This window comes from Anser cygnoides, chromosome 9, assembly GCF_040182565.1.
Source record: "Anser cygnoides isolate HZ-2024a breed goose chromosome 9, Taihu_goose_T2T_genome, whole genome shotgun sequence".
NCBI lineage: Eukaryota > Metazoa > Chordata > Aves > Anseriformes > Anatidae > Anser > Anser cygnoides.
The window spans coordinates 10181034-10207914 of NC_089881.1; the positions used below are offsets into that span (position 1 = coordinate 10181034).

The window sequence follows — 26881 nt, forward strand, 5'->3', positions numbered from 1 at the left end:
CAAGAACAGGCCTAGCTGATAGTCTTAGGATCATGACTTCTCTGAAGATACAATCAGAGTATTCAGCAGCCGTAGATTTTTATCAAGGCTCAGCTCCAGCAAATCAGTACCTAAAACAACAACAACAACAACAACAACAACTATCTTTGACCTCTTTGCAAAAAACATATCATAGCAAAGCCAAAATTGATGGTAATGCAATTATCGGGTTCAAATTCCTACCTGTGAGACCCACAGAAGATGGAAGACTTGATTATTTTTTTTGTATTTGCCTACACTATTGAACTTGCAAAAGGAAATGGTCAAACCAAAAGTCTGACAAGATGAAAAAGCAAAAAGGCACAAGATTCCAAAAGAAAATACACAGCGATGAGCAAAATCTGAGATAATTACATGCAAAAATGAAAATAGGTAAATCCGTGTCAAAACTTGGGTTCAGTCAGAGCCTTAGGGATAACTGATTGCTTTCTGTTAAAGCAAGCCAGGGGAAAAAACAAAACAAAACAAAAACAAAAAACTTCAAGCTGCACAAGACCCCAGCTTTTGGAGCACCCACCCAACCTTTCCGAAGACTTGTCTCAGTCTCAAGATCTTAGGCTCCTACTTGCAAGAGCAACTCTGACCTTTCTGAGGAAGAAGTTCTTCAGCAACTATTTTCCCTCTTGATGGCACAGTGTTCACAAGACCAGATGATTCTGATCCAAGCACCAAAAGCCCCAGCTGCAACAGCCAGTTGAGGGAACACGACCACCCCAGGAGGCGTAACAAACTGATAAGTAACTTTGGAAAAGCCTTTTACAGAATCCAAAGAAATGACAGAAAAACACTTCATAGATAGCAAGAAAGACAGCTAAGTAATTCATCACCAAAAGACTAAGTAACAGCCGGAGGACACTTGGTATTGCTCTGCCTTGCGTACCCACAGAACACGCACATGGAGGCAGTGCCTTCAGTTACCGTCTGTCATGATGGTGCCAGCAGTAAGGAGCACGTATGGGATGAACCATGGGTGAGGCCTGGCACTTGGAAACAACAATCTCACATACTTCATTTCTAGGATTTCTGAATTTCATACCTCTGTGTATGTAACTCCCCAGTTACTTTCTAGCAGTTCATTCACCTGCTGACTTTTTTTTTTCTCTTTCAGCACCTGAGATTAACCTCTTACAGTAATTTGGGGTCTTTTTAATGAAAGGTTTAAAAAATAGAGGATTTTAAGTTAAATATGTTTTGTGAGATTTTTTTTAAAACTTACTTGTTAGTCTTATTTGCTGGCTTGACTTCAATGCTTCCACTCAAGTGTAATTTGAGTGTCCAATAATGTATGCCTACACTTAAAAATGTCTGTTCTTAACTGCAATTTCACTTTGGGTTCTTGTATTTCCCTCCAGAGCGTTGGACTTGTCAAACCTACAAACACTTTCCAGTGGCAGACATCTGAACAGCCAGGTCTTATCCCTGGAAGCTGTCAGAAAACATCGGAGATGCTCAACCTACACCCAGAAGCTGGCAAGTACAAACCCTGCAATCTAGTCCCAATCTTAGTTTCTAATTCAGACTTATATTCACTCAGAGTATGTTACTTGAACTGAATTTCCTAACGGTAATGTACTAATCTTTCCAAACTCTGTAAAATCACAGAATCACAGAATCGTCTAGGTTGGAAGAGACCTCCAAGATCACCTAGTCCAACCTCTGACCTAACACTAACAGGTCCCCCACTAAACCATATCACTAAGGGCTACATCTAAATGTCTTTTAAAGACCTCCAGGGATGGTGACTCAACCACCTCCCTGGGCAGCCCGTTCCAATGCCTAACAACCCTTTCAGTAAAGAAGTTCTTCCTAACATCCAACCTAAATCTCCCCTGGCGCAACTTCAGCCCATTCCCCCTCATCCTGTCACCAGGCACGTGGGAGAACAGACCAACCCCCACCTCTCTACAGCCTCCTTTAAGGTACCTATAGAGTGCGATAAGGTCGCCCCTGAGCCTCCTCTTCTCCAGGCTGAACAAGCCCAGCTCCCTCAGCCGCTCCTCGTAAGACTTGTTCTCCAGACCCCTCACCAGCTTCATTGCCCTTCTCTGGACTCTCTCAAGCACCTCCATGTCCTTCTTGTAGCGAGGGGCCCAAAACTGAACACAGTACTCGAGGTGCGGCCTCACCAGAGCCGAGTACAGGGGCACAATCACTTCCCTAGACCTGCTGGCCACACTGCTTCTTATGCAAGCCAGGATGCTGTTGGCCTTCTTGGCCACCTGAGCACACTGCTGGCTCATATTCAGCTGCCTATCAACCAGTACTCCCAGATCCTTCTCTGCCAGGCAGCTTTCCAGCCACTCATCTCCCAGCCTGTACCGCTGCTTGGGGGTGTTACGCCCCAGATGCAGGACCCGGCACTTGGCCTTGTTGAACTTCATGCAGTTGGCCTCAGCCCATCGGTCCAGCCTATCCAGATCAAATACAACAAATACAACAGTATAGAATCGCTATAAAGCCTCAGATCTTCTTTCTTTAGCTTTCTCTATTTTGTATTTATCCTCCATTTGTCTACTTTAAAACAACATTCTATTATGCCATAAAAATTTACTATTTCTAACTGGCTACATGAAAATAACTTTGTTCTTGGGTTGTATGTGGCCACACAGTGGCTACTGAAGTGCTAAGGAGAAACAAGTTGTTTCTTGATCCAAATAAGAATAGGAGGGTGTGTCTACAGGAAAGAAAGGAAAGGAGGCAAGAACAAAGAGGAAGTTCTCTTCTGTATTGCCTCATTGTTAAAGCATGCAAAATGTATTGTATTAAGATATGAAATTGAATGTTGACTAGTGACATTGACTGTATTAGTTCAGTACCTCCAGCAACGAGCAGATTTTGAACACAAAATGCATCTTCAAGGTGCCCTCAACTGACACTCCTAGCACAGCTTTGACCTGCAGCCTCCCTGCCCACAGGAGGATCAGCGGAGCTGCTCTCCCAAAGAATCCCACCTGCAGGGCTGGAAGCTGGGTATCGGACTGCTTGCCACTGCATCTGGGGAAGTCCCTGCCTTTGCAGAGCACTCTGGTAACGCTGTCCAGCCTATAGGCACATAAATAAAACAGGTGAGTCTTTAAAGGGACATGGAGTCTCATTATAGCAAAGAACGTGAGTGTTACTTCCATGTTGTTTATGGCACGGACATCATCTCCAGAGAACGCAGGGTTTTTGTCCTAGATAAGTCACCAGCTGCAGCTTTGCAGTTGTGCTGGAATCCCAGCAAGGAGGTCATCTTAACCCTCCTAGACCGACAGGCCTTCACCTCACTCTCAGCCCTGGCCAAGTGGTCGTCCCAGTGTCTGTAACCAGTCTGCTAACCAGTTCGGCACTAACTTGCTGTATGAACTGCCCTCTCTTCAGTGAAGCCCTGCAGAGCTTTGTCATTTTAAAACACACTTGTAGAAATATTATTGGCTTATTTAAGCAATCTTTTTTTCTGGAATATAACCTGCATATCACATCCTATTGTGATGACTGGTGTACTTACAATACAGAGGTTTTTTGTTTGTTTGTTTCTTTCTTTCTTTCCCCAAACAGTAGCATTTTAAAATCTGTCTTATTTAAGGTCCAGTATAATAAACAATCTTCTTAGGGAGTCATTAAAACAGGTTTTTACACTGCCACCTTCTCCTACTTCCCCTGCCCCAAAACTAACTGAAATAAAATGACAAGGCGTACCTGGCAAAAATCCAGGAACATCCACAAAAGTAATCAAAGGTATGTTGAAAGCATCACAGAAACGAACAAAGCGGGCTCCTTTCACGGAAGAATTTATGTCCAAGCAGCCTAAAGTTAAGAAAACAGGGTAAGGTGTTAATGATCTGCTAATGGCAGTAATTCAAGGCAACATCAAAATCACACTCTGTATTTTAGCTGAACTGTTTTGAAAAGAAAAAAAATCTTATCTCTAGCTAACGTACAGATTATCATGAATTTTGCTGTTTCAGTTCTAAGATTAAAGTACAAGTTACATTCTACAAGCAGTCATTTCATTTTTCTGAAATATAACCTGCAATTTCAGTATCCTTTGGCAATGACCACTGTGCATAGAGAGCTCCTATCCCAGAGCTCCTATCCCAAGAAGTCTCAGGTTAAATTATATTCTTGTAATTTACAAGAAATCTTTTGTTTTAATTTTATCTGTATTGATTTTTTTTTTCCAGGTCATTCACTGGAACTATGCAAAAAAAACTTTTGCAAAAAAAAACCACTCCCTAGTTAAAAAGGGAAGGGTGATCTTAGCTACAGGTGTTTGTACCTTTATATCTAAATTACTTGAGATTGAGCCCCACACTTGTATGTCTGAAACCTTTGCATTTTCAGAAGAGCTACACTACAGAAGAGCTTTAGGTATTTAAATGCTGTGGACCTGAAGTATGAAGTTTCCATATTATGCTTAATCCAATTAATTACAGGCTGCTGCCAAGTCAGTGGTGGTCTTCTACCCACCCTGTTCATGTGCTGCTACCACTTCTTTGTGCTAGATACAGCAAGCCTTTTGTTACATGTTTTGTTGATTCAGTAAAGAAATGTGTGCTTTTTTTTCAGGCAGTTTTACAACTCTCAGCAAGCAAGTCACAAAAATGCACAACAAGATTCAAGACAAAGAAAGTGGTAGAAAAACACGGTATGATAGAGTGGCAGAAAATACAAACCATAACCAGTTAATTTCATAGCCAGACAGCAAGTGTGCAAAAAAGACAAAACACAGTTCATTAAAAAGTTTCACATCAGACTCCTACAGCTGTCTCCAACCTGATGCTACTTTGGGTTGGTTGCCCACAATCCCAACAGTTCTTCCGTTCATCCTGGCAAACCCAACAACAATGTTTCTGGCATAGGAAGGCATGATCTCGAAGAATTCCCTTTCATCGACAATCTGCAAGAGAGTTAGGCAGAGCCCTCAGGATGACGTAAGTATGTTTATTTCTCTACATAGGCAAACATAAAATCAGCTGTTAGTATCAGAAATCTTAACGTTTCAGAATTTGCAGAAAAAGAAAAAAAATGAGAGAAAAAAAATCTTTTTGTCATCTTTGCAGGAAGCGTCTAGTTCTGCATTTATTATCAAAATTGCCACCTAAGCATTCCATCAGAGAAAATCATCTTTATGACATTTCCTCTGCAGTAAGCCTGTTTTCCTAGCTTATAACAAATAAAAATCTCAAACCGGATGCTGAGAACTTCTTTCTCACAAGGCAATTACTGGCAAACTGCACGTTTAGAATAACAGTTTCCAGTGATAAAAAGCAAATACTACTTCTTCAACTCAGGGACTTTCCTTTATATATATTTAATACCTACTCTATTTCTTTGCAAGTTCAGAGCGCTTTATTAATAATAGAGACCAACATAAGGTGCTCTGCTGCAGCCGTAGCTGTGCACATCCCTGAGGTCACTGATGTTGCATAAGATAGAGGGGAACGGAGAAACACTTTTATCTGCAGCAGAGGGAATAAACGAGCTACGTCAAACACACCTAACTGGAAACACAAATCCTTGGTCGCTGCACTTCTCTCTGAGGTTGAAGTTCCAGTGTGTGCTCTGCAAAGTGACATCCACTGGTGTGTAAAGCAGCATCAAAATTCACTTTCGAAAAAAAGATCATAATTATACATGGAGCAGTGGCGACACCTATACACGGCTGCCAAGTGTTTTCTACTATAACTCCTTGTTTTCAACTGTTTATGACAACTTCACCTATACGCACTGCAGTTTGACAGTCCTTCCAGAGAATGAGGCAAATGAAAAGGTGCAAAAAATGTATTATTTAATGTATTATTAATGCTTTATTTCCTTTCTTAATACTTCTGAGAGTCCGTAGGTGCTTTTTTTCCACTAATTCACTTAAGAATGTTTTAAATTTCACCTTTTCACTTGGAACAGATAGTACTGAAATTCAGAATGGAAGAAACTACAGATTAAAAACATATCCTGAGCTTTCCTTTTTCCACTAAAATTAATCTAAGGGCAGCCAGTTACAAATTGAAGTGTTCGCTGAGTACGGGTGTGGAGAGAGACAGTCAACTCAAATAGCAAAAGGGAAAAATCTGGAAAAATCCTACAAATCTGAACTCTCCCCAGCCACCATATACAAGCACATACAAGCTGCCTGTGAAACTGACTCAGAACCCTAGGTCACCTGCCATTCAGCATCTGACTGGTAGAAGTACCAGATGGAAATTTTAATATTCAAAATTCAGACTCCCCAGGTGCTCCACACCTTACAAACCTGTTCTCTGCACAGTTGTTTACAATGTAGTAAGTCGTTACAACTGTAAAAAATGAATTGCTCACTTAGGCAAGCGCATTACCAACATTGCTTATGCTTCTTTCGTAAAATCTCCATTATTTATATATTACAATACTGGTTTTTAGTTAAAAAAAGAAAGGTTTATTTCCCTACCACCCTCCCAGGAGATCTGCCTCACTCAGTGAAACATTGACACTAGAGTTTGCAAGCTTCTGACTGCTTGACTTAAAATTAAAAAAATATTCTTGTATTTTGTGTATGTACGTGACTTAGAATAATTGGTGACGTGTAGCCCTTTGAATGTCCTCTACGTAGTTTATTACCTTTTATGAAAAAAGTGATAAAATTCAAGACAGCAGTTAACAAACAAGGGGAGGTTCAACTCCACATGGAAAACTGAGTTATAGCATCTTTTATCGGTACAGTTATGCATGCAGCGTGCGGAGATACATCCTGAAAAGAAACATTGAGATTCCTTTTATCTGCTAAAATCTTGTTTCTGCAGCTTTTGTTGTCCCTTCATGCATGGCCACTACACAGGGGAAAAATAAGTAACCTGTAAAGACTAGAAAATAGATCTTAAGCAGCATTATTAGCTTCTTTCCATTATTTACATCTATATATACACAGAATGTAAGATATTTATACTTTTCTCAGCAGTGCTCAGACTCGCAGACTTACAGAGTGTATGATATCCAGCATGTCGTAGGCTTTAGTAGATTCAGTTGGGACAATTGTGTCCAGCTCAGGAACCAAACGGTCACTGCAGAAAATAAGGATAAAAGCAACAATATTTACAGATCAGGTGAACACCAAGAAACGAACTCAGGCAAACAATTTCAACTCTCTGAAACTTCATGGGAGCTGCTACTCGAACATGGGGAAGGAGACAGCGCTCACTGCAGCCCTTTGTGCCGCCGGCCACTGAAGGGACGATTTGCTGCTCTGAGCTCCTTGGGGAGGAAAAAGCCCGACCAACCTCTCCCTGAAGGAGACGTCTCTTTCGCTGGTACCTCTGCCCATGAGCTCACCCCCTGGACATACGCTTTCTCCTCCCCGACCAGAGGAGCCACTATTTATTGCCTGTGATGAGTGTCAGCAGGCAGACTGCAGGGGCACGGGAGGCAGGTCCGGCAGCGCTTGGGGAAACTCAGTCATGGGGAAAGCATTGGGCAGAAGCTCAAGTGTTCACCAGAGGCAGCACAGCCTGCTTTCCCGGTAGTTACAGCTGGAGGGGTGGAATGGTTTCTCCTGACAATGTTTCCTTGTCATGTACCTGGACCTACTGCACATAGCAAATTTAGTAGCTGCACTTTTACAACTCTGATGCTTTCCCTGCCCATGCTGCGCAATTGTCATCTGAATAAACTTAACCACAGGAAACTTGTCCATACTTACCTGCCCTGCACCAACCAAGGAGAGAATGGTGGGAGGGGAAAGCACGTCCATTCACAGCTTCTTCGGTGTAATGGCTGGGGCTGCAGGATCCTTACCATTATTTGGGTTATCTCAACAATGGTGCACTTCACATGGAGCTTCACATTTAACAAAATTGTGCCACCCTGTTAGCAGCTCACACTATCAGCTACCTCTGTCTTCAATTCTATTAGTTTTGTTAAGGACTTCACAAGTGTTTGCATTCATTGGGTCTCTGGGCTAATTCACAGTCCCAAGAGGTGTCAATTTTTATGAGTCACCTCTGAAAAGGCTTCCAGGAATATTACATTTGTACTATTCCTTACAAAAATACTCTGTTATAAATTGTGTTTCTGCAAAGTTTTTCTTGAATTACTATTTTAATGATGCCATTACTCATACATTTAAAACAATACAACCCACGGCTCTACACATCCAATTTAAAACTGAAGTAAATGATCTGCAGTTTGTCAAAATCAGGCAAAAAGTAGTAACATCAGTCCCTCAGCTGTCTCTGTGCTCACATGCAGAGACTAGGCAGGCACAGCTCCATGCCGAGAGAGTAACACAATGAATCTTACAGTGATGTTCCTAGTTCATTTCCACAATTAAGAGTATTGCATACAAATATTTTCATAAAATGTTACAATGAAACCTTTATCAGCTGAAAGCAACCACTTTTAGGATACTGAACCCCAAGCTACAATGAGTACTTTTGCTTTCGCATGAAGTAGGTACAAATGTGTTTTAAATTCTGTCCGTTACCTATGGATTATATTCTCAGGTATCCCAAGGGATAAGGAAAATGGAAAAGAGAAATTATTGCTCCCATAAATTCACAGAGACAGAGAGGGAAATTATAATGGCAGTAAAATCAACAACCATTGGTAAAATGAAGACATTACCCAGGATATCACAGGGGAAAAAAATCGTCACAGGTAAGGGACATCTGGAGCTTTCTAGTAGGGTCACTGGACACAAAAGGCTGAGAATGGTGTTTAAGATCTCATTTATTAGAAAAGATTTGCTCCTCATCATCAAAGCAGTCATCTGAAGACTGTGAGAGCTTGAGAAAACTGTCACCCAGATCAATACCGGGTTTTATTACACAGAAATACGAAACTGCACTAGGTTACCAGCAGTCAGTAAGTACCTCTTCCAGAAAGTGTATGCATACTTCAGGCTTTCAAGGAAACAGAACTTGCTTACAGTCAAAAACACCAGAAGTTAAATCACACCACACAATGTAGAACTAGACATTCTTCAAAACTGGTGGCCATAAGCACCATAGGAGCCCTCTAACTTTTTATAGAATCCAAGCCACTGACATTAGAAACAAAAAACTAACCAGCATGAGTTTCAGCACGCAAACCTGACATTTTTCAACACCACAAAGAACCTAACTGGAGAGGGAAAGAAAAACAATAGAGAGGGAGAGTGCTTCTGGACTTAACAATGAAGATGAGAGTATTTAACATTTCATTTACATTATTAGTGGCAATTCCTCCTGGCATAAAAATGGAGCAAGGAGAATGAAATTAGTGGAATGGGCGTTGACTGAAGGATCAACCACAATTCAAAGCAAAAGGAGTCCACTCAGATGTCAGTGTGCTCAGGTGAAATATTACCAATATAAGTATTAACAAAACTGGAGAAATATTGCAGATGCTGCTATACAGACAGGTAAATTTACCAAGCAGATCTGTCTTCACATGTATAAAGACAACTAAATTGAACTTAATACAAATTACTGAGTATTTATTATACTGTGATCCTCTAATAATATATCCAGTGCTACATAAAAGATTGTCTCACTTAAGAACTAATCTCTCAATTAGTAGCTACAGGGTAACTGAAGCTTCTCACAAGAAAATAAACTGCCCATCATAAGATACAATAATTAAAAAATAGACTCTTGCTTCCATAATGAAATTCAAACATCACATTCAAGCCTAGAGAAGCTAAATATCCCAGTACTATGTGTTGAATGCTTAGAAAAAGTGCTTACTTCAGACATAATCCCCCAAATTTACCAAACAATACAAGAAATTTGCTCTGGCTTGTCATTATCAAGACAGAGCAGTCTTCCAGTTTAATAAACTCTTAAAGATCAACATTGTAGAAAATTTAAGGACATGTAACTAATTGATTTGTCTGACCGTTCTCTAAACAGCAACTGGCAAATTTATTTCTCTTTACAGTGAACAATGTATTTCAGACGCCAGAACAGTGATCTGTAAAGTTGATCTAAAGAATCTCCCGAAATTGTTTCAAAGACATTGCAAAGAACAACGAGCACAAAGAGAGGATAACAGTCCCATCTCCCGCGTTCAAATCTACACATGCAGAACCAGAAGACAAACACCACACACACCTAAAACCAAAAGGAAGAACAAGTGTAGGAGCAGCTCCCACACAAGAAAGTGTGGCAACCTTTCAGGGGTTGCCTCCAGAAAGGGCTGAACAAGGGATGCAGCTGGCTCAGGTTGAAAGGTGTTTACTCCACTGACATCCTCTGTCTTTACGAGCAAGGTTGCCTATTGAAGCAGTCCCATGCTGGCTCTGTCTCGGAAAAATTCTCTGATTAAAATCCCAAAGCCCTTCCTTCACTGTCAACTACATAATGGGCCTTATAGGCAGCAACCTAAAACAAAAAACTTATAGCCTCCTTTACCTCTGTTGCTACCCCACCTCTAACCTTAACAAACCAAACTTACCCAACAGACACATTACTGAAAAAGCAGGGCAAGATCCCCACTTTTGTGCACTGTGCAACCTTCTGCCTCACTGTGCTCGTTTGAAGGACTGTGAATCTGGACACAGATTACTTTTCCCCATGTCCTGGATACAGCCTGCCTAACACTGCTTTCAGAAAATAAAAAATTAAATCTAACAATGAGCATGTACGTATATACACATGCACAATGGAACACCTCCCGTATTCCCACACTACAGCACAGAAGTATCAGCCAAGTGCCCGGGCACAAGACGCTCATTTCTTTACGCTCCTTGTGCCAGAGAAGCCATGGAATTCAGTGGTCAGAGACCACAGTTCTCAGCCAGTTTCCTCTTACCTGGGGTCATGGCATTCACAGACTGGAGCAGGGTCACGGTTGCTAAGAGGTAAATAATTAAAGAACTCTCGGAGATTAAGTAAAGCATCTATATCATTCTCAAAGGCTCTGTGTGCGACTCCTGGAAAGAAGCAATTATTGTAATTATTTTGCAATGTTTCATTTTCGAGTATGTATCCATAAAGATATAAAGAGCTAACAGCAAGATTTTTTAAACCTAGTCTATTAACAATTGGGAATTTCAAGCAACCAAATCCAATCAGCTAAAAATGCCTACAAACTGCGTGGCTATATTAGCCTTTTTCCATGGCAGGTCTGGATTGTTGATTTTATATTTAAAATAACGTGAACTGGTTTATCAGCTGTCACAGACCTAGCAGGATCCCAACCTCCAGGAATTCAATACAGGTTGCGGTGCTGGACTCAAGCTTTGAGCTGCACGCTTTTTCATAAAGCCTGGATCCAAGGGGGGTGGGCGTGCACACACACCTGTGCACACATGGTTTTGTTTCATCAGCAGCACAGTTAACACAGAATTTGAGATCCCAAATGAGCCTCAAAAAGATTCATGAGTCACCAAGTCTCCCCAGGGGATTTTTTTTTTTTTTTAATAGAGCTTCATCTCATGATGGCACTTGGTTTTTAGTCGGGAAGTTCAACCAATCACGCTACTAGGCAAACAAGGGATCGTTAACAATCTTTTCGACCTATGCAAATTTCTGGAAAACAAGCAAAAAACTCACCACCCCAAACCTGCCTTGGGAGCTCTGCCCTCCTACAACCTTTTCACTTCTGGAATCTTCTGGATTTGCTACTTTCTCCTCAAAATCCCAGAACTCTCCCACACTCCCACTTTTCCTATTTTGTCTTCCATTACTAAAAGGGACTGGTAAGAGAGCCCTACGCGCAGTAAGATCACGAGTCTAAGTAGAGCTTTATGCCTTAGACTCAAGTGATGCCTATGACTACAAAGATCTGTATTAGGTAATCAGCTGTCGAGCCAGAACAACTCTGTCGTTTACTCTGAAGAACAATTAGTACATGAAGTAAACTATCCAGGTCTCACCAGACACAGCAGTGTGCGTCTTCGCACCCCCAAGCTGCTCTTGTGTGACATCTTCATTGGTAACAGACTTAACTACATCTGGGCCAGTAATGAAAAGATAGGACGTATCCTAGGGGAGGGAATAAAGCAAAAACAGTCAGTAAATGCTAGACCCAAGCTGAAAAAGCACTTAAGGAAAAGCGACGGTCTCTAGAGACTTTCCCCAAAATAAGAAAACAGTATAACATAGGGAAGAAATTCCTAAAAAATCCCTATTGTATTATACCACAAATCCACAAAAAAATCCGTTATCTGCAGGTTACTTGGGAAAGTTATTCTTAACTTTCCATGAAGAATAAAACTGAATCCAATTTAATTTAACCTAGCCTCAATATGGAGACATACTTTGCCATTTCTATACACCCTTTATTTTCAATTTCTGTACTATTCTCTCTGCATACATTATCTGTTTATGCAGAAAAATAATTTAAGACAAAAACAAATTGTTACGTAAAGACAACAGCATGTACTGCTATTTCCTATGACAAACTAGGAAAGACTTGTTAGCACTGAAATACACTTGAAGAAAGACAGGCGGAAGAACTTTTTGCTGAGTATCCATGAAACTTTAAATTGAATAGGAAAGAATAATTATGGTTCTACGGGTCAAAGTACTAGCATGAAATGCCTAAAAAATACAAGGGGATGAAATGTTTGTCTCACCCCACCTATAAACACTGATTTTGGATGTTACAAAACTCATTAACAAAAATTCTTCTGAAGCTCTTTACAGACATTACTCTTTTTCTAAAAATCACTTAAGACAGCCTTTTTCAATATTCCCCTGTCTGTGCTTTGAGCAGTAACTGTCACAACCTACCTGCAATCAATACCTGCCAGGAGCACAACATATCACAACAGTTTATAAAATGAGGTAATGGTATGTGTTCAAAACCAGGTCATACACTTGCCATGCTACCTGACTACATGGAATTGGCAACCTTGGCATTCCAGACAATTTGGTAATATATTAAGTACTCTTACATTAAATACTTTAGACTTTCTTCAAAACTGAAACTTAAAACAGAAACTATGCAGTTTTGTTGTTGTTGTTTTTAAATGAGCATCTTGAACAAAGTGATTTTTAACAAAAAAAAATTAATCATCTCTTCCTCTATCCTATGTGCAGAATAAGGGAACAGACTATTCCGGTCCTGCTGACAATGACAGTAATGATATTCCTGCAGCAAACTCCAAGCCTTTACTGTTCCAAAGCAGGAGACCCTCACCAACCAAATCCTTGATCCACAATCAGTCTGACTGTGACTGATCAATGCAACAAGCAGCAGGTCAGGACACACTGCACCCTTACCTTCACCATGAATGTGAAATCAGTTAAAGCAGGTGAATACACAGCTCCGCCAGCACAAGGACCCATAATGAGGGAAATCTGAGGAACTACCCCAGAGCACAGAACATTTCTCTGCAACAGAAAAAAAAACCAGACATCTAGTTTTTACACCCTCCCCAAAAAAGTATCTGTATCTTTAAATCTGTTCAGAGATTGTGCAAGAATTCACAATCACAAACAGGAGAAGACATCTGGGTTTATTTACTGGGAGACAAATAGCTGGACAGAATGCCTTAATGCAAATAAAAGCAAGATAATTGTTTCTACTGTTTTGCTTCTTTCTGTTCATGAGCACAAAAGTACAAACTATCAACAGGCAAGAGAAGGTCACCACACCATACAAACTCTATTGTTTCAGCGACTACCTTAATCTCCCACATTCTTGCACTAAATCCTCTATACCTGCTCAAAATGATGACAGAAGTAAATTAAGTGTATTTACCTCCCAAAAGTGAACTGCAACCTGGTTTGTCTCCCTTAATTGGGCAGCAGGGGCCATTGCACCCATACTGAGAACAAATTCATTACACAATACTCAAGGAAATGTCCTAAGCAAGGAATTCACTTGTCATGTTTTCCAAGTTGCAATAAATTTGATCTTTCTGTGCATCATTTCCAGCCTTATATTGGAGGAATAAAGGTCCAGAGGGATCAGAAATTCAGTATTAGAAGTGGTTAGCAATAACACCTGGAATACTGAAACTGTCTAAAGTGAGTATGAGAGATTTGGAGCACTTCCTGGAACTTAGTGATACACTTTAACCATCAGTTAAACCTATAGTTTCTGCACCTCATGTATTTTTGAAGAAGTACTAAAACTTGGTAGAAAGGGAGGTCCATGTAAGGCCTCTTTTAATCTCATGTAAGGCCTCTTTCAATCAAAAACAAGACTGGCTGGCTTCTCATGGCTACATTTGGAGCTTCGTATCCTGTTTTGGGCCCCAACAAGTCTGACAAACTGGAACACGTCCAGGAGATACCACCAAGATTGTCAGAGACTGGAGTAGGCAGTGTCCAAAGAGAGGGTGCAGGAATGGGGTTTGTTCAGCCTGGAAAACTAAAACCAAAGGGAGAGCCTTCTGCTACTTGTAGTTATGCTGACGGGTTCTTACACAGAGGAAAGTGTCAGACTCTTCAAAGGCCCATTCTTTGAGGAGCAATGGGTTCAAGTCACAGCAAGAGAAATTTCAACTAGATAAAAGAAAAAAAAATGATTCAAAATAAAAAAAAAAATCTCTGAGGATGGTTTAGCACTAGAACACAGGCCCAGCAAGGCTGTCAAATCTCCATCCCTAGAGATATTCATAACATGACAGGACAAGATTAAGCATCCTGGTTTACCTTTAAAGTTGACCCTGCTTTGAGCAGAGTGTTGGCCTATGAACCTCCAGATGTCCCTTCTGACCTGAATTATTCTGTAATTCTATTCTAAAGTGGTAAAGCTGATGGTTGGCCATGGTCAGCCATTAATCAAAGAAACAGAAAAGCAAGAGAAAAGTTAATTTTGAAAAAACCCATTGCCCCAAACATACCACATGGTTGTAAAAAAGAAAGAACTAGAAACAGGATGAACTTTGTCCTTTCGGTCAGTGCTACAGAAATCAGATGTCATTGACCCATTCAGCTGCCATTATGTTAAAAAAGAAAAACAAAAAGCCAAAACACACATGCAAAACTAAAGCAAAAAGAAAACTTCCAGTAAGATGACTGATGATGATTCTCAGGATCTATCTGTCACTTGTTTTCAAAACAATTCTAAAATGTGTTTGTGATTATTACTTTTCCTACCATTTGCAGTAAATGACATTTCTCATTCCTACTGAAAGCAAATCATGTTTGTGTTATGTTCACTTACTTTAAAACTATGTGTTTTGGTAGGCATAAAAAATAACGTAATTTCAGTGGAAAAAAGATCAGTAGTGTGTGTAGAGGAAAAAAGTCTTTAGACTGAAAAACACAGTAGAAACATAAAACTTTCACCAGTCTAATCAGTCCTGGATGTCCTCAAATGGTAAGATTAACAAGTTCCATTGTACTGCAAACTGTTCATGGCACAGAAACCTCTGATTTGCATTTTTTTTTCTTCCCTCATTGATCCACCATCTTGATAGAACAGGCACTTGGTGCTTCTGATCTGAGTTCTCACATTATCTTCAAGCGCATAGTGTTTGATTTACTCTACGTCCCCCTTTCTGCAGCAGAAAACTCACCGTTATCAGCCCTAGTGAAAGCAAATCTCCATGAAATCCTTGACATGTCTGTATCTCAGACAAGACACAGGGACAACTAGCGGTGGATCACAACCATCAGTCACCTAACAAAACACACTCTGGACTAGAGCATGCCCGCTTGCCTCTGACAAACACATCAACACTTTGTGAGAAATTAAAGCCCAACACGTGCAATATGTACTCAGCATGAATCACAAAATTAAATAGTTGTTTGGGCTTCTCTTCCAATTAAGGAAATTGCCTGTTCTTCTGACAAAGCTCACTACCTAGTGAAACTCCTACAGAGCTTTTAATCAGCTCACAGTATTGGACAAGGTTTAGCATTACTACTGTTTAACAGATGGGTAAATGGAACTAACAAGTAAAGTAATTTGACTAAAGCCAAAACCAAGAAGAACCAAGAGGACAGCCTGTGTCTCGCAAACTGCTTTATCCACCAGGTAACACTGGTTGAAATAGGATGATAGTATCCTAAAGTTTACTTACAAACACCAACCTAAAAACAGGCTTTGTCCTTCTTTGTGGATGGCAAGCCTTCTGGTCATCCAGCAGGCCACTTACCAAAAATATATCTGCATAGCCAGCCAGTGACTCCACTCCCTCTTGGATACGGGCTCCTCCTGAGTCATTCAACCCAATCACAGGCGCGCCAACCAGGGCAGCTTGATCCATGACCTGAAGATGAATACAAAATCCTCATTATTTACCTAGGTAAGCTAAAACTCCAAAGCAGCCGCCACCTTCCTCGTCAAAGTGTACATCCCCTAGAAAAAAATCCACCTAACAGAATTTGAACTGCTTGCATAGCGCTTAGCTTCTTCTCCTTTTCTTGTGTTAATTATCACAGTCTCTAACTGCTTACGGACACACAATGTTTTGGCTCATGCAGACTGTAGGCACATTTAATCCCTCGTGTCCCTCAATATTGATCTGCCTTACTAGCTCTGCATCTCTGTACTCATACTGCATCACCCAGAGCTTGTGCTAAATGACACAATCACAGAGGTTTGGACCAGAAAGGGCCAATCTACCTCTGTTCATGAGAAGTCTCAATTGCACCTAAACCATTCCCTTGTGTAAGTCCAACCTATTCTTAAATGTTTACTGCAGTGGTGACCATGTAATCTCCCACAGCAGTATATCTAACGCTTGACTATCGTTCTTCACAGAATCACAGAATCATCTAGGTTGGAAGAGACCTCCAAGATCACCTAGTCCAACCTCTGACCTAACACTAACAAGTCCTCCACTAAACCATATCACTAAGCTCTAAACCTAAAAGTCTTTTAAAGACCTCATTACAAGTTCTTTGAGAAGACTAAATTTTTGAAATTTAGAACCATTACTTCCTTCTCAACATACAGTAGACAGGGAGATAAATTAATTCACTCTGTCATTTACGAATGCCTCTGCCTTCATAAACACCCAAGTACCTCAATCTCCCCGCAGTCTTCATATTTCCCTTCATGTTCCTAGACTAAGTAACATCAATTCAATCACATTTTGTCCTTTCTACAACCTATTCTCCAGCCCTCTGATCATTTTGGTAACTTGCCTCAAGATCACACACAATACCGCAGCAGAGTCTTGAGTGGGAAGACTGAATTTCTTACATGTTATTTAAAATATCCTTGCTTATTAGATCCCAGCAAAACATCCACCATTTTCAAAACATTACAGCATTGGCATATTATATTAAAATCTGCTTCAACTCCTAAATATTTTTTTCTGTAAAACTACACATGGTCAATCAATCTCCATTTTGGTATTTTAAGTTGCTTTTTCCTGCCCTTTCGATCACTGTTACTCAATTATATCTTATTTCAGACTGTCTTTAACTTTTTAAGATTTAAAAGTCAGTCCCGTCTTTCAGAGGTCTTGCAGCATCCACGTTGGATTTTATATTGCCTAGAAACACAGTAAGCATACTCAGGCATGTTCAAATCAGTAGCATCCCAGCAGTACTCCAATTCCAACCAGAACACGAATCAGAAATAACTGTCTCTGAGTATCTGCAAGTAGAAACAGCGCCAGTTGAGAGCTAACAAAGTAAACCAGCGTTCTTCAAGCTTTGTGCCTGGGTGCCTATTTAAAAGTTGGAACATCGCTGTGGCAGACATGGGGAACGACTTTCCAGTTTAAATACAATCCCATGTTTAAAAGCCATCTCTGTGGGTTACAAGCAGAGGCGCTGTGAGCCACGAGTGGCCTTGTTTGCTTAGAGGAATGTTAGGCATGGAGTTATCAAATGTCTTATTAGAAATCAGTTGACATTTATTGCTTCTTCCCAGAAGGCCTGTCATCCTATCAGGTCAGGTTAGCGAAACAAGTTCACTGACACTTTTTACTGTTTTCCAAGGACTTACAAGATGAATTAATTACTTATTTCAAGGTGTTTCCACCTAAATTCCTAAAATAAAAACCTAAAATAAAGCACACATCAGTATGCACATTTAGACTACTCAAAATGTGCTTATAGACTTGAAAATAGACTTTTTTTTTGTCATGCCAGTTTTTATGGGGAACATTTCAGGCTTCACTCTCAAAAACACTTATTTTTCTTCATCTCATGGACTCAACAATTGTCTTGAAACTTGACATCATAGGTGCACATTAAATAAATAGGTTCTGAAGTGTTCTCCACCACAAGTGGAACACATATTACCCTGAAGAGCCACACTAAATCCCTGTTGCTTCAGAGAAACCACAGGCATTTAATGTGGTCTGAAAGACCATAAGGCTCTTCTGCAAAAGGAGTAGGCAATCTGTATCCCAGACGTACCTCCCTGGCAGCTGTGCTGCAAGATGCCAAACAGCCCTGCCTCTCTGTAACTCCAGGAAAAATGCCCATGGCAGCTGATCACCATCAAAGAGGCAGATCTCCAGAAAAGCCCTACTGAGCAAGAGCAACTTCACCCCCACGTTCCGTGACATTTTACTTGCCTCAAGCAACTGATAAGGTTTGCAGGAGCCAAGATTGTCTCCCAGAACTGATTTCTGCTTCCCACAATCCAGCCCAATAAGAGCTAAAAGAAATGTGACAGACAGCACACGCCCAGCCAGTCTTCTCTGAGCCCTCTGCTGCCCAAGCTGCAGCCTCACAGACTGAGCAATTAATGCACCCAGACCCTACAAACTTTGGAGGCTACCATTGAGACTGATGCCAACTGAATGCAGCAACAACTAGAAAGACTCATTTTTTTTTCTAGTTCTGCTACCAATAATCTCCCTGCTTCTTTAGAAAACGGAGGTTAAAAAAAAAAAAAACAGGAAGCATCCCATCATTTCAGTACCAGTACTTCTCTCCCGTCACAAAGAGACATTGCAAAGTTCCAGCATAAAAGGATAACACAAATGCCCTTCCCAATATCGATACCTGGTAAAGCCAAGTATTTATCACCCATCCCAAAGTCTTTGTGTCTCCTAGTTTTATATCGCTCACTGCTTAAGGGTGTATGCTAAAAAGTAGTAATCCCAGCAGGAAAAAAGGCCTTGTGCTCAATACCTTGATTCCAATTGCACAGCAAGAAAAATTCTAGAATTTTCCCCCAGCCCATGCCACTGAACACCCATGCATGAAAGAGCTGTTGTCCTCCACACCCCTGGAATTCAAACACCACCTTTTCCAGTGAGACAAGCAGGCAAACAAGAATAGCCACAAGTGCCTGATAACAGAAGCTCTGAGTATCAAGGTGACCTCTAAGTTGTAAAACTGTTTGTCTTCAGATTCTTGTTACATTTGCTTTTTATAAATATTACACTTCACATAGCACTGTTTGTAGCAAGAAGTTTCTTCCAAGTCATTTCATATTTCTCCAGTAGGCAATGGCTACTTAATCTATATTCATACTTCGCAAGTCTCTCTGATCTTTTGTACCACAGCAGAAAATCAACTTAAATAAAGTGTATATTATTTAGGAAAGCCCTCTTATACTTGAAAAGCTTCCAAAGGGTACCTCTCTGCTCACCTGTGCTGTCACATCTTAACAAACAGGAGACAGGTTTTTTCATATTGCCAGGACCATATACTATACCCCACTAAGTCAGTCACAAATCATCTTCTCCAGTCATTAGCACAACAGATTGGAAAAAAAAAAAGGACACTGACAATCTTTTTGTTGTTGTTTTTTACTGGGAAATATTACCTTGCAGATCTTCTGGGCGTGAGCTCCAGATAAACTACCTCCAAATACAGTAAAATCCTGGAAGCAAAACAAATTCTGAGATTAGGGAAAGAATCATTTCAATAACAAGCAGACGAATGAATCCCAATAACTGACCCTGATGTAAAATGTGGCAAGTAAACAGAATAATCCTGCAATGCTCTACATTTGGTGAGCTGCTCCAAGGCAAATTGGGCTCCCTACAGCAGCCTGCAGATCACTCTTGTTCAATCCAAGTCTTCTTCACAAGTAAAAAGATCTTTTATACAAATTTTCCAGTGAATTCTACGTTAAAATTACAAACTTGCTATGTCTCACTTACTTTTATTATTCTTCAAGCAAACACTCTCTACAAATATATGTTCCTCCTTCGTGGAGGAACTTACCAATACTGGAGTAGACTGGAGTAAGCCTGAGAAAATTCACGTTAAGGAGCATCCCGCTCCAAGGGGCAGCGGTAAGATAAATCTGCAAACAGGCAGAAATCCAGAACTGAAAATGTGCTGTTGCTCTATACTATGCTCATGAGTTATGCTCCAGGAGTTTACTGCTCTTTCATGGGTGCTGCAATGACTGTGTCAGACGAAACTGTGTTGGTGCTACCTCTGGGCCTGGGCAGATTTTGAACAAACAACAGGAGGCCCTGGGACTAATCCAGAAGGGAAAAGGGATATTGACACCTACTGGCACCAACAGAGCCCAGGGTCAACATCTGGTGTGTTTCACTGATGCATTCCCACTGAGTCAAAGAAACTCTAAAACCAGTGTTGACAGAGAACACTATGACTAGCAGTTGAACCAAAAAGGAAGTGACGTTTCAGGCAACAGCTGAATTTGTAGAGGAATGCGGTCTTTTTAAAAAATATTTTTTTAAGTGAGGGCACACATTTAAATTCTTTTCATATAAAAACTGACCTTTACTCTTGCTCTTTGAACAAGGCCTCTGTTCAGCTTCTATCTTATGTTCAGGCCCTGGTATCAACAGTGCCTTTCCCTGGAAGGGCTACATACCAGAAACAAAACAGGCAGGGTGCACACCTCGCTCCAAGGTCACATAGCAACAACCATTAGTGGCTATGGTGGCAATTTGAACCAGGGCTACTTCACTGCCCAGAACAGAAGGACGGGTATCAATGAATTACAAGAAAGCTCTTCTTTCACCGTGCTAAGACTTAACTAAAAGAAATCTACATCTACGGTGTTCCCTATGAAACATTTTTAATACAAAAAGTACCATTATTCTCTCTCTTTGACTAATCAGAGAGTTCAAACCTGAAAAAAAACAGTTCAAGGTTGCTCGGGTACCCTCTACCACGAATTCAACTCATTCCAGTTCCAGCTGACACCTCCGGCAGGCAGCCCCGGCTCCGCAGCTTCAGACAGGATGGTGGCTCCCAGAGTTCCCAGTAAGGCGGCTCCCAGAGCTCCCAGTAAGGCGGCTCCCAGAGCTCCCAGTAAGGCGCCTGCCAACACTTGTGTGACTCCAGGAGCCCAGCCACGCACAGCCAGCTGCCGCGACACAGTCCAAGTTCTCACGTGCTTCCAGCACACTGTGCTCGCTGGTTCCTCCATTAATTCACTCCTTGCATTTTGGGGGGCTCCTCCAGTCTCTCGGCATATCAACACCCCATGGTATCACACTGAAGCAATAACAGTTTCTTACTTCAGAACATTCTCACTGGCTCCTCATTTGCTTCATCTCAACTTTGTCCACAACCTCATCTCTTGCCAAAAAAAGTTTTTAGAAAGGCTTTTTTTGCCTCTTCTTGTCTGAAAGTGCCCTGCTTCTTCCCACAGAACGTTGTATCTATCTCACGTTTATTGGCAGAAGTAAACAGGTATATTACTACACGGTCACGGTGAAATGTTGTAAGTTTATTTCAAAAGATAAGTTCGCACTATTTAAAAAGTAAGAAGCAGAAACATACCTGACTGAAAACATAAGCCAGTCTCCCATTAATCCGTCCGCGGCCAGTCACCACACTGTCTCCAGGGTACTACATTCAAAATAAATAAAATTAATTTAAAATAATAATTTAAAATATCAGAGCAGCAATGACGTCCATTAAAAGAAAAACACATTAATCTGTATTGACTACTAGGTCAGGGCAAAGACCTCAAAGCCCTCAAAGGGCTGGGCTTTCACGTTTGCAGTGGGGGCTCCACAGTGACTTGCCCCAGTTCTGAAAAGGAAGGGTGGAGGTAATGCCATATATTAGTTGTGTATACATGTAAAGATTTGTGAATTTTGCAATTTCCCCGCAAATTTCAGTACATCTGGAGTTAAGGCAAACCATGCCCTCAGAGATAGGATGTACCTTTTATTAGAACCAGCTGATGATTTTGAAAGAAGAGACACAGTACATGAACCTTTCTTGAGGTCATAAATACAGTTAGTCATTGAAAACACTTAAGCTGGACCTGTACTATTTTTCAGTCTGTAAATATGGGAAGAAAAAGGAATTGGAAGAGGAAATACAGCCTGTGAATCTTAAACATCTCCTTATCAATTTTGTCTTGCTTTTGAGTAAATACATAGACATCTTTCAAAACAGCAGCAGAAAATGAACTTTACTGCTCTGTCACAAAGGAATTCCAGGCATTTCAATGCTTTTTGCTCTTTGCAGGAAAAGTGTATCGTGTAGGGTCCACTCTAAGGCCCATTTATACACAACGTGGTCTGTTCTCAGGAAGGTAACACCTGTTTGTGGGCTTTTCTCAAGCTGCGCAGACAGCACTGCTACCAATTCATGGTTTTTGGCATGCAGGAAAGCAGAAAACACACCTCCAGTTCCAGCCTTCATATCTCAAGGATGACTTCTAACAGCCCAGGCAGCCCATAGCGTCCTGGAAGTGAGTGCAAACCTCACACTACCTTCAGAAACTTCCAAAAACCCAGAGAAATTCTGTGCTAAACTAATATTGCAGCTCCCTGCCCACCAATTAGGTCATCTGTCATGAAACACAACCTGTAGCTCACTGAAAGGTGAATTCTGAAGGACATGGAAAACATTAACCCTGTTGTCACCCTCGGGACTTTGCTGCTCCTCATATCTTCAGAAACAGCACCTTGTTATCAGCACTGTGGGATGCAGCATTGAACACTGTGATGAAAAGTAGCACAGGAGTTCATTCAATTTGCTGGGGAACAGTAAGAAAAAAAAAAAAGAAGGCATTTGCTCCTGCATTCAACCAGAGCAGGGAACATCTAGCATGACACCCCTCCCAGCACTGAGTCCCACCAGCAAGCTGGCTACTAGAAATGAAAACAAGTCCTTCACCTCTGCCAGCTTCCCATGCCCCAGCTGCTCACGGTGGAAGCCTGTTGATCCCTCCCTCGCCCACAGCATGCAGCTGGAACTTGAAGGACTACAGAATGATCAATGGTTGAATTAGCGCATAAACAGAAGCTGTAGCCACTGTATGCAGCACGGGGCAGCGACACACATGGAGCAGCTTCTCACCACATCCCAAAACAGTACAACCCGCAGGAAAGAGGGCCTTCTGCTACAGGAAGACTCACGCTGAACAGGCTCATCTGCACTAGCCACCTACACATCCCAGCATGCTTGTCAGCCACTTCTGTATTACACCGCAACAAAATACTTTTCCCATGTAGTGATTTGTCAGGCATCGATGTTAGTGTGAGAGACTCTGGGGAACCACACATTGTTCCTCTACATGACAAACCTCATGTACCACGTTGGTTCAGGATACAAGGCCACATATCAAAAACTGCGTAAGCGAAGCAGATTGCAGCTTGCTAGCAGACCAGTATAACTGCTTGAATTTCCAGACATATCAGATTATAAGGCCCTAAAGGCTTTTATGACTCTGTAGTTTGGCAAGCATAAATATAGATCTGAATTATTATTTCATTCTATAACTCTAATGATACCTGTAGAGAGGCAGAAGTATCTACCTGTACATGAGTTTTATATTTGACTTGACCAACAAAGTTGTAACCACAATGCCCTACAGCACTCCTCTATTACTTAAAATACAAACCTAAGACAATATCCAAGGAGATATTTGAACCAAACAGGTCATCTTCTAAAAAAGTTATCAAATTTAAACAATAGAAAAATAAACCATGTAAACAGTTAAAAGGAAATTACAAGTGACAAAAGGACATTTGCAAACCCCTTCCAAACCCAAAACAGTAAGTTAAGCTGTGTGTGAACAGAAGAGTCTATTTTCAACCACTTGGCTGGCTAAACAGCAAAGAACAAAGAAAAAAGAGTTATATGAAATCAAAATACCTTATTCTTACTAGAGTCCATCCCAAAGTCAGAACATCTGTGTTCCACAAACATGTCATATTCATCAAAACTGTCAGGGTCCAGCAACAGAAGAATTCGTTCTCTTGCTGTCAGCTTTCCCTGAAATGGAGCAAGCAACAATTAATGCAGCCATCAGGTGGTTCTGGCTCTGTTTGCTGACCATCAGTGGACATACTTCAATGAAATTGTCCCTCACTTGATCTGCTATATTGGCCCCGCTAAGGAACTGCACACCCCTAAGCTGGAAATAGTGATTATCCTCCTTAAAAACAATGATAACACGCAAGCCAGGCTTTGAAAAGAAGGCTAGCTATTGAGCAGCACTGCCACAAGATAAAGGAAACCGTCTCAGAGTCTTTTCAACAAGATATAATAGCATCACAGCTGTTTTTGCTTACACATTTGAATGATATTAAGGCCTTTGTTCTATTCCTAAACATGGAGCCCTTCCACAGGTAAACCTGCCTTTACCAACAGTTCAGGGCACTCAACGATATTTGACTGTGTCAAGCGAAAAGAAAAAGGAAATATAACAGCCTGCAGGGATTTTCTGACAAGTCCCTTTGGTTCTTTTTCTGTTGGACACCAACGCAGGCAAAAGTACAGCAAGGGCCAAGAACCTAATTAACTAACCAGATATGCATGGCCCTTGCTCTCTGCTAATGATGCCAAGCAGCAATAAGTGATCAAAAGGTTCTTTTTGTAAACTTCGCCTTCCAAACAAATTTATTTCCAAGCCAGGTAAGCATCCATCTACAGAGATCAGGGCTTGCTACAAAGCATGAGCTGTGCACCCAGACTGCCTTCTTTCTGGGGACTCTGCCTCAACACGACATTAAAACAACTGGGCTCCTCTAGAGAACTTCTGACACATAGGTTAAAAGGTTCACGAAGCGAACAAACGCAGGACAGACAATGTGAGCTATATGTTTAATCTGTATAAAACATGGGATATGATGTTTGAGGCCCCTCGATGAGCAGAAATGCTTGTATATTAGTACGTCAGTGTCCCGAACTCACTCAGTAAGCCTTGAACTCTTTTCAGATGCTGCATATCTCCAGGAGGGAAAATGCTGACAGGCAGACTGACCACCCTTGTAGTCTTCACGTGAGTGGCTATTGCTGCCTCCGTGCTGGTACCAGGCCATCCGAGTACCGCTGGGGCCTTGCTGGGACCAAAAACGACATCCCAGCCAGAAACAACGAACAGAAACAGGGAAATGATGTTGCCACCCTCCTCAGCATTGCCTAAGTTCTGAGACTAAAAATTCAATCGTCGTCGTCCTTCCCATCTGCCTTTTCCTCTGTCCTGTTTCCATTCGTATAGCTCCGCGCTCTCGTCTCTCAGACCGGCTCGGGCGTGCAGCGGCAGAGTGAAAGGTGAAGCCGTGGGGCTTCAAACCCCGTCCCTGCAAACTCGGGTGGGTGTCAGGCAGCCTGGGACCTAACCTCCCCCGACAGACCCACGCCGCCACCTGTGCGCGTTCTGCCCCTCGTCCGAGCGCTCCGCAGCCGGTCGCGGTGGCGCAGCCGACAGAAATTCTCCTTTTCTCACGGCGAGCAACAGGTAACGCAGCTCACGGGCCGCTCCGAAGCTCCCCTGCGGGACAGCTCCTGCCACCCAACCGAGAACCCGCCCGCGGCGGGGCGAGGGCGCTCGGGGCTGCCGTGCTTCGGCCGTTCGGGGCCGGAGGCCGCCTGACCGCGCCGGGCCGGGCCGGGCCGGGCCGCGCCGTGCCGCCCCCCGCCGCCTGGTGCCGCCCCGAGGCGGGATGGCCCCGCTCCTCACCCGCTTGTGCTGCGCCTCGATGCGGCCCGTGCCGCCGCCCAGCAGCGCGGCGCGGCGCTTCTCCTCGATGCGCTGCGGCACGGCGGGCGGGCGGCCCCCCGAGGCTGCCCCGCGGCCCCCCGGAGCCGCCCGGCCCCGCACCGCCCCCGCCGCACGCCGCAGCAGGCGCAGCGCCGCCATGTCCCCGACGGGCACCGGCACCGGCGCCTGCGCACCGCACGGCCCGGCCCGGCCCCGCGCCTCCCCGCGGCCGGGGGACGCCGCGGCGCTGCCCCCGAGGGCCGCGGGCACCGGCCGGGCCCGGTCACGGCGCTACCCGGCCCCAGCGGCCTGCCCGCAGCCCCCCCCCCGCCTCCAGGCCGCCCTCCCCAGCCGTGTCTGGGCGGAGCGGCTCTGGCAGAGCGACGTGGAAAGTCACCCAGCCTCCCCGCCCCGCTGCCTGTTTTGTTTTGTGACTGGTTGGGGTCTGGAACAGCCGCGGGCCCCTCAGAAAATTTGCGTTTCAGACGAGGCTGCAAGCGAAAGCGTGCGATGTGCGCTTGGCTGCCTTGTTGTGCTTCTGAGAGCGAGAAAGTATTTGCTATGAAAACACAGCCCTGTGGTACGGAGGAACTGATTCCCTCCCTCCTCATGGTAACAGGCCATCTGGCTCTTGTCACAGCACGCTTTCATAAGGATGAAAAAAATTAAGATCCCATAGGAAGGGAGAGGCTTAGGGTGTTTGGGGATCACAAGGCACACAGGCCAAATGGCCGTGGTGCAGTGCATCCTCCATCCAGCGGCCTGATGCTGTCAGTTCCCAGCAGGTCTCGGTTTTGCTCAAAAACAAACACGATTTACTGTTACCTCCTGTAGCCAACCTGAGATGCCAACTACTGAGACATCACGGGGCAGTTGAAAGGAACTGAACCTGCCAGGTGAGCATTGCCTTGTGTGTCAATATCCTAAGCACAAAGAGGAACGTGAGCATGGCCCCGTAGATCTCACAAGGGTGTTTGAAGAACCTCCAGAATTGTTGGATTTCATAGCGTACACAGGTTGCCATACAATAATTCACCTTAGAAGAACTCTCAGGCTCCAGTCTAGCCACCCACTCAGAACAGGGACAGCACTGAATTTATGCTAGTTTTCTCAGGGTTTTGTCAGTTTGATCTTGAAAGCCCACAAGGATTGGGAC

The 26881-nt window shown here is 42.6% G+C and overlaps 1 protein-coding gene across 2 annotated transcripts in view; it reads right to left on the reverse strand.

Annotated features, from left to right (window-relative positions):
* Nucleotides 1-25938, reverse strand: part of PCCB (propionyl-CoA carboxylase subunit beta) — a 29535-nt gene extending 3597 nt beyond the window's left edge. Inside the window, exons 1-11 of one of the 2 annotated variants that reach the window (XM_067002127.1) lie at nucleotides 25705-25938; nucleotides 23895-24014; nucleotides 21561-21629; nucleotides 19615-19671; nucleotides 16031-16144; nucleotides 13200-13310; nucleotides 11849-11957; nucleotides 10783-10903; nucleotides 6974-7055; nucleotides 4795-4918; nucleotides 3718-3825 (exon numbers count right to left, since the gene is read on the reverse strand). In XM_067002127.1, coding sequence (XP_066858228.1) covers nucleotides 3718-3825; nucleotides 4795-4918; nucleotides 6974-7055; nucleotides 10783-10903; nucleotides 11849-11957; nucleotides 13200-13310; nucleotides 16031-16144; nucleotides 19615-19671; nucleotides 21561-21629; nucleotides 23895-24014; nucleotides 25705-25884 — 1195 coding nt within the window. In that variant the 5' untranslated portion in view covers nucleotides 25885-25938. Of the gene's footprint in view, nucleotides 1-3717; nucleotides 3826-4794; nucleotides 4919-6973; nucleotides 7056-10782; nucleotides 10904-11848; nucleotides 11958-13199; nucleotides 13311-16030; nucleotides 16145-19614; nucleotides 19672-21560; nucleotides 21630-23894; nucleotides 24015-24935; nucleotides 25545-25704 lie in introns of those variants that run through there. The other variant, XM_067002128.1, reaches the window with a different exon arrangement.
* Between the last annotated feature and the right edge of the window lie 943 nt (nucleotides 25939-26881).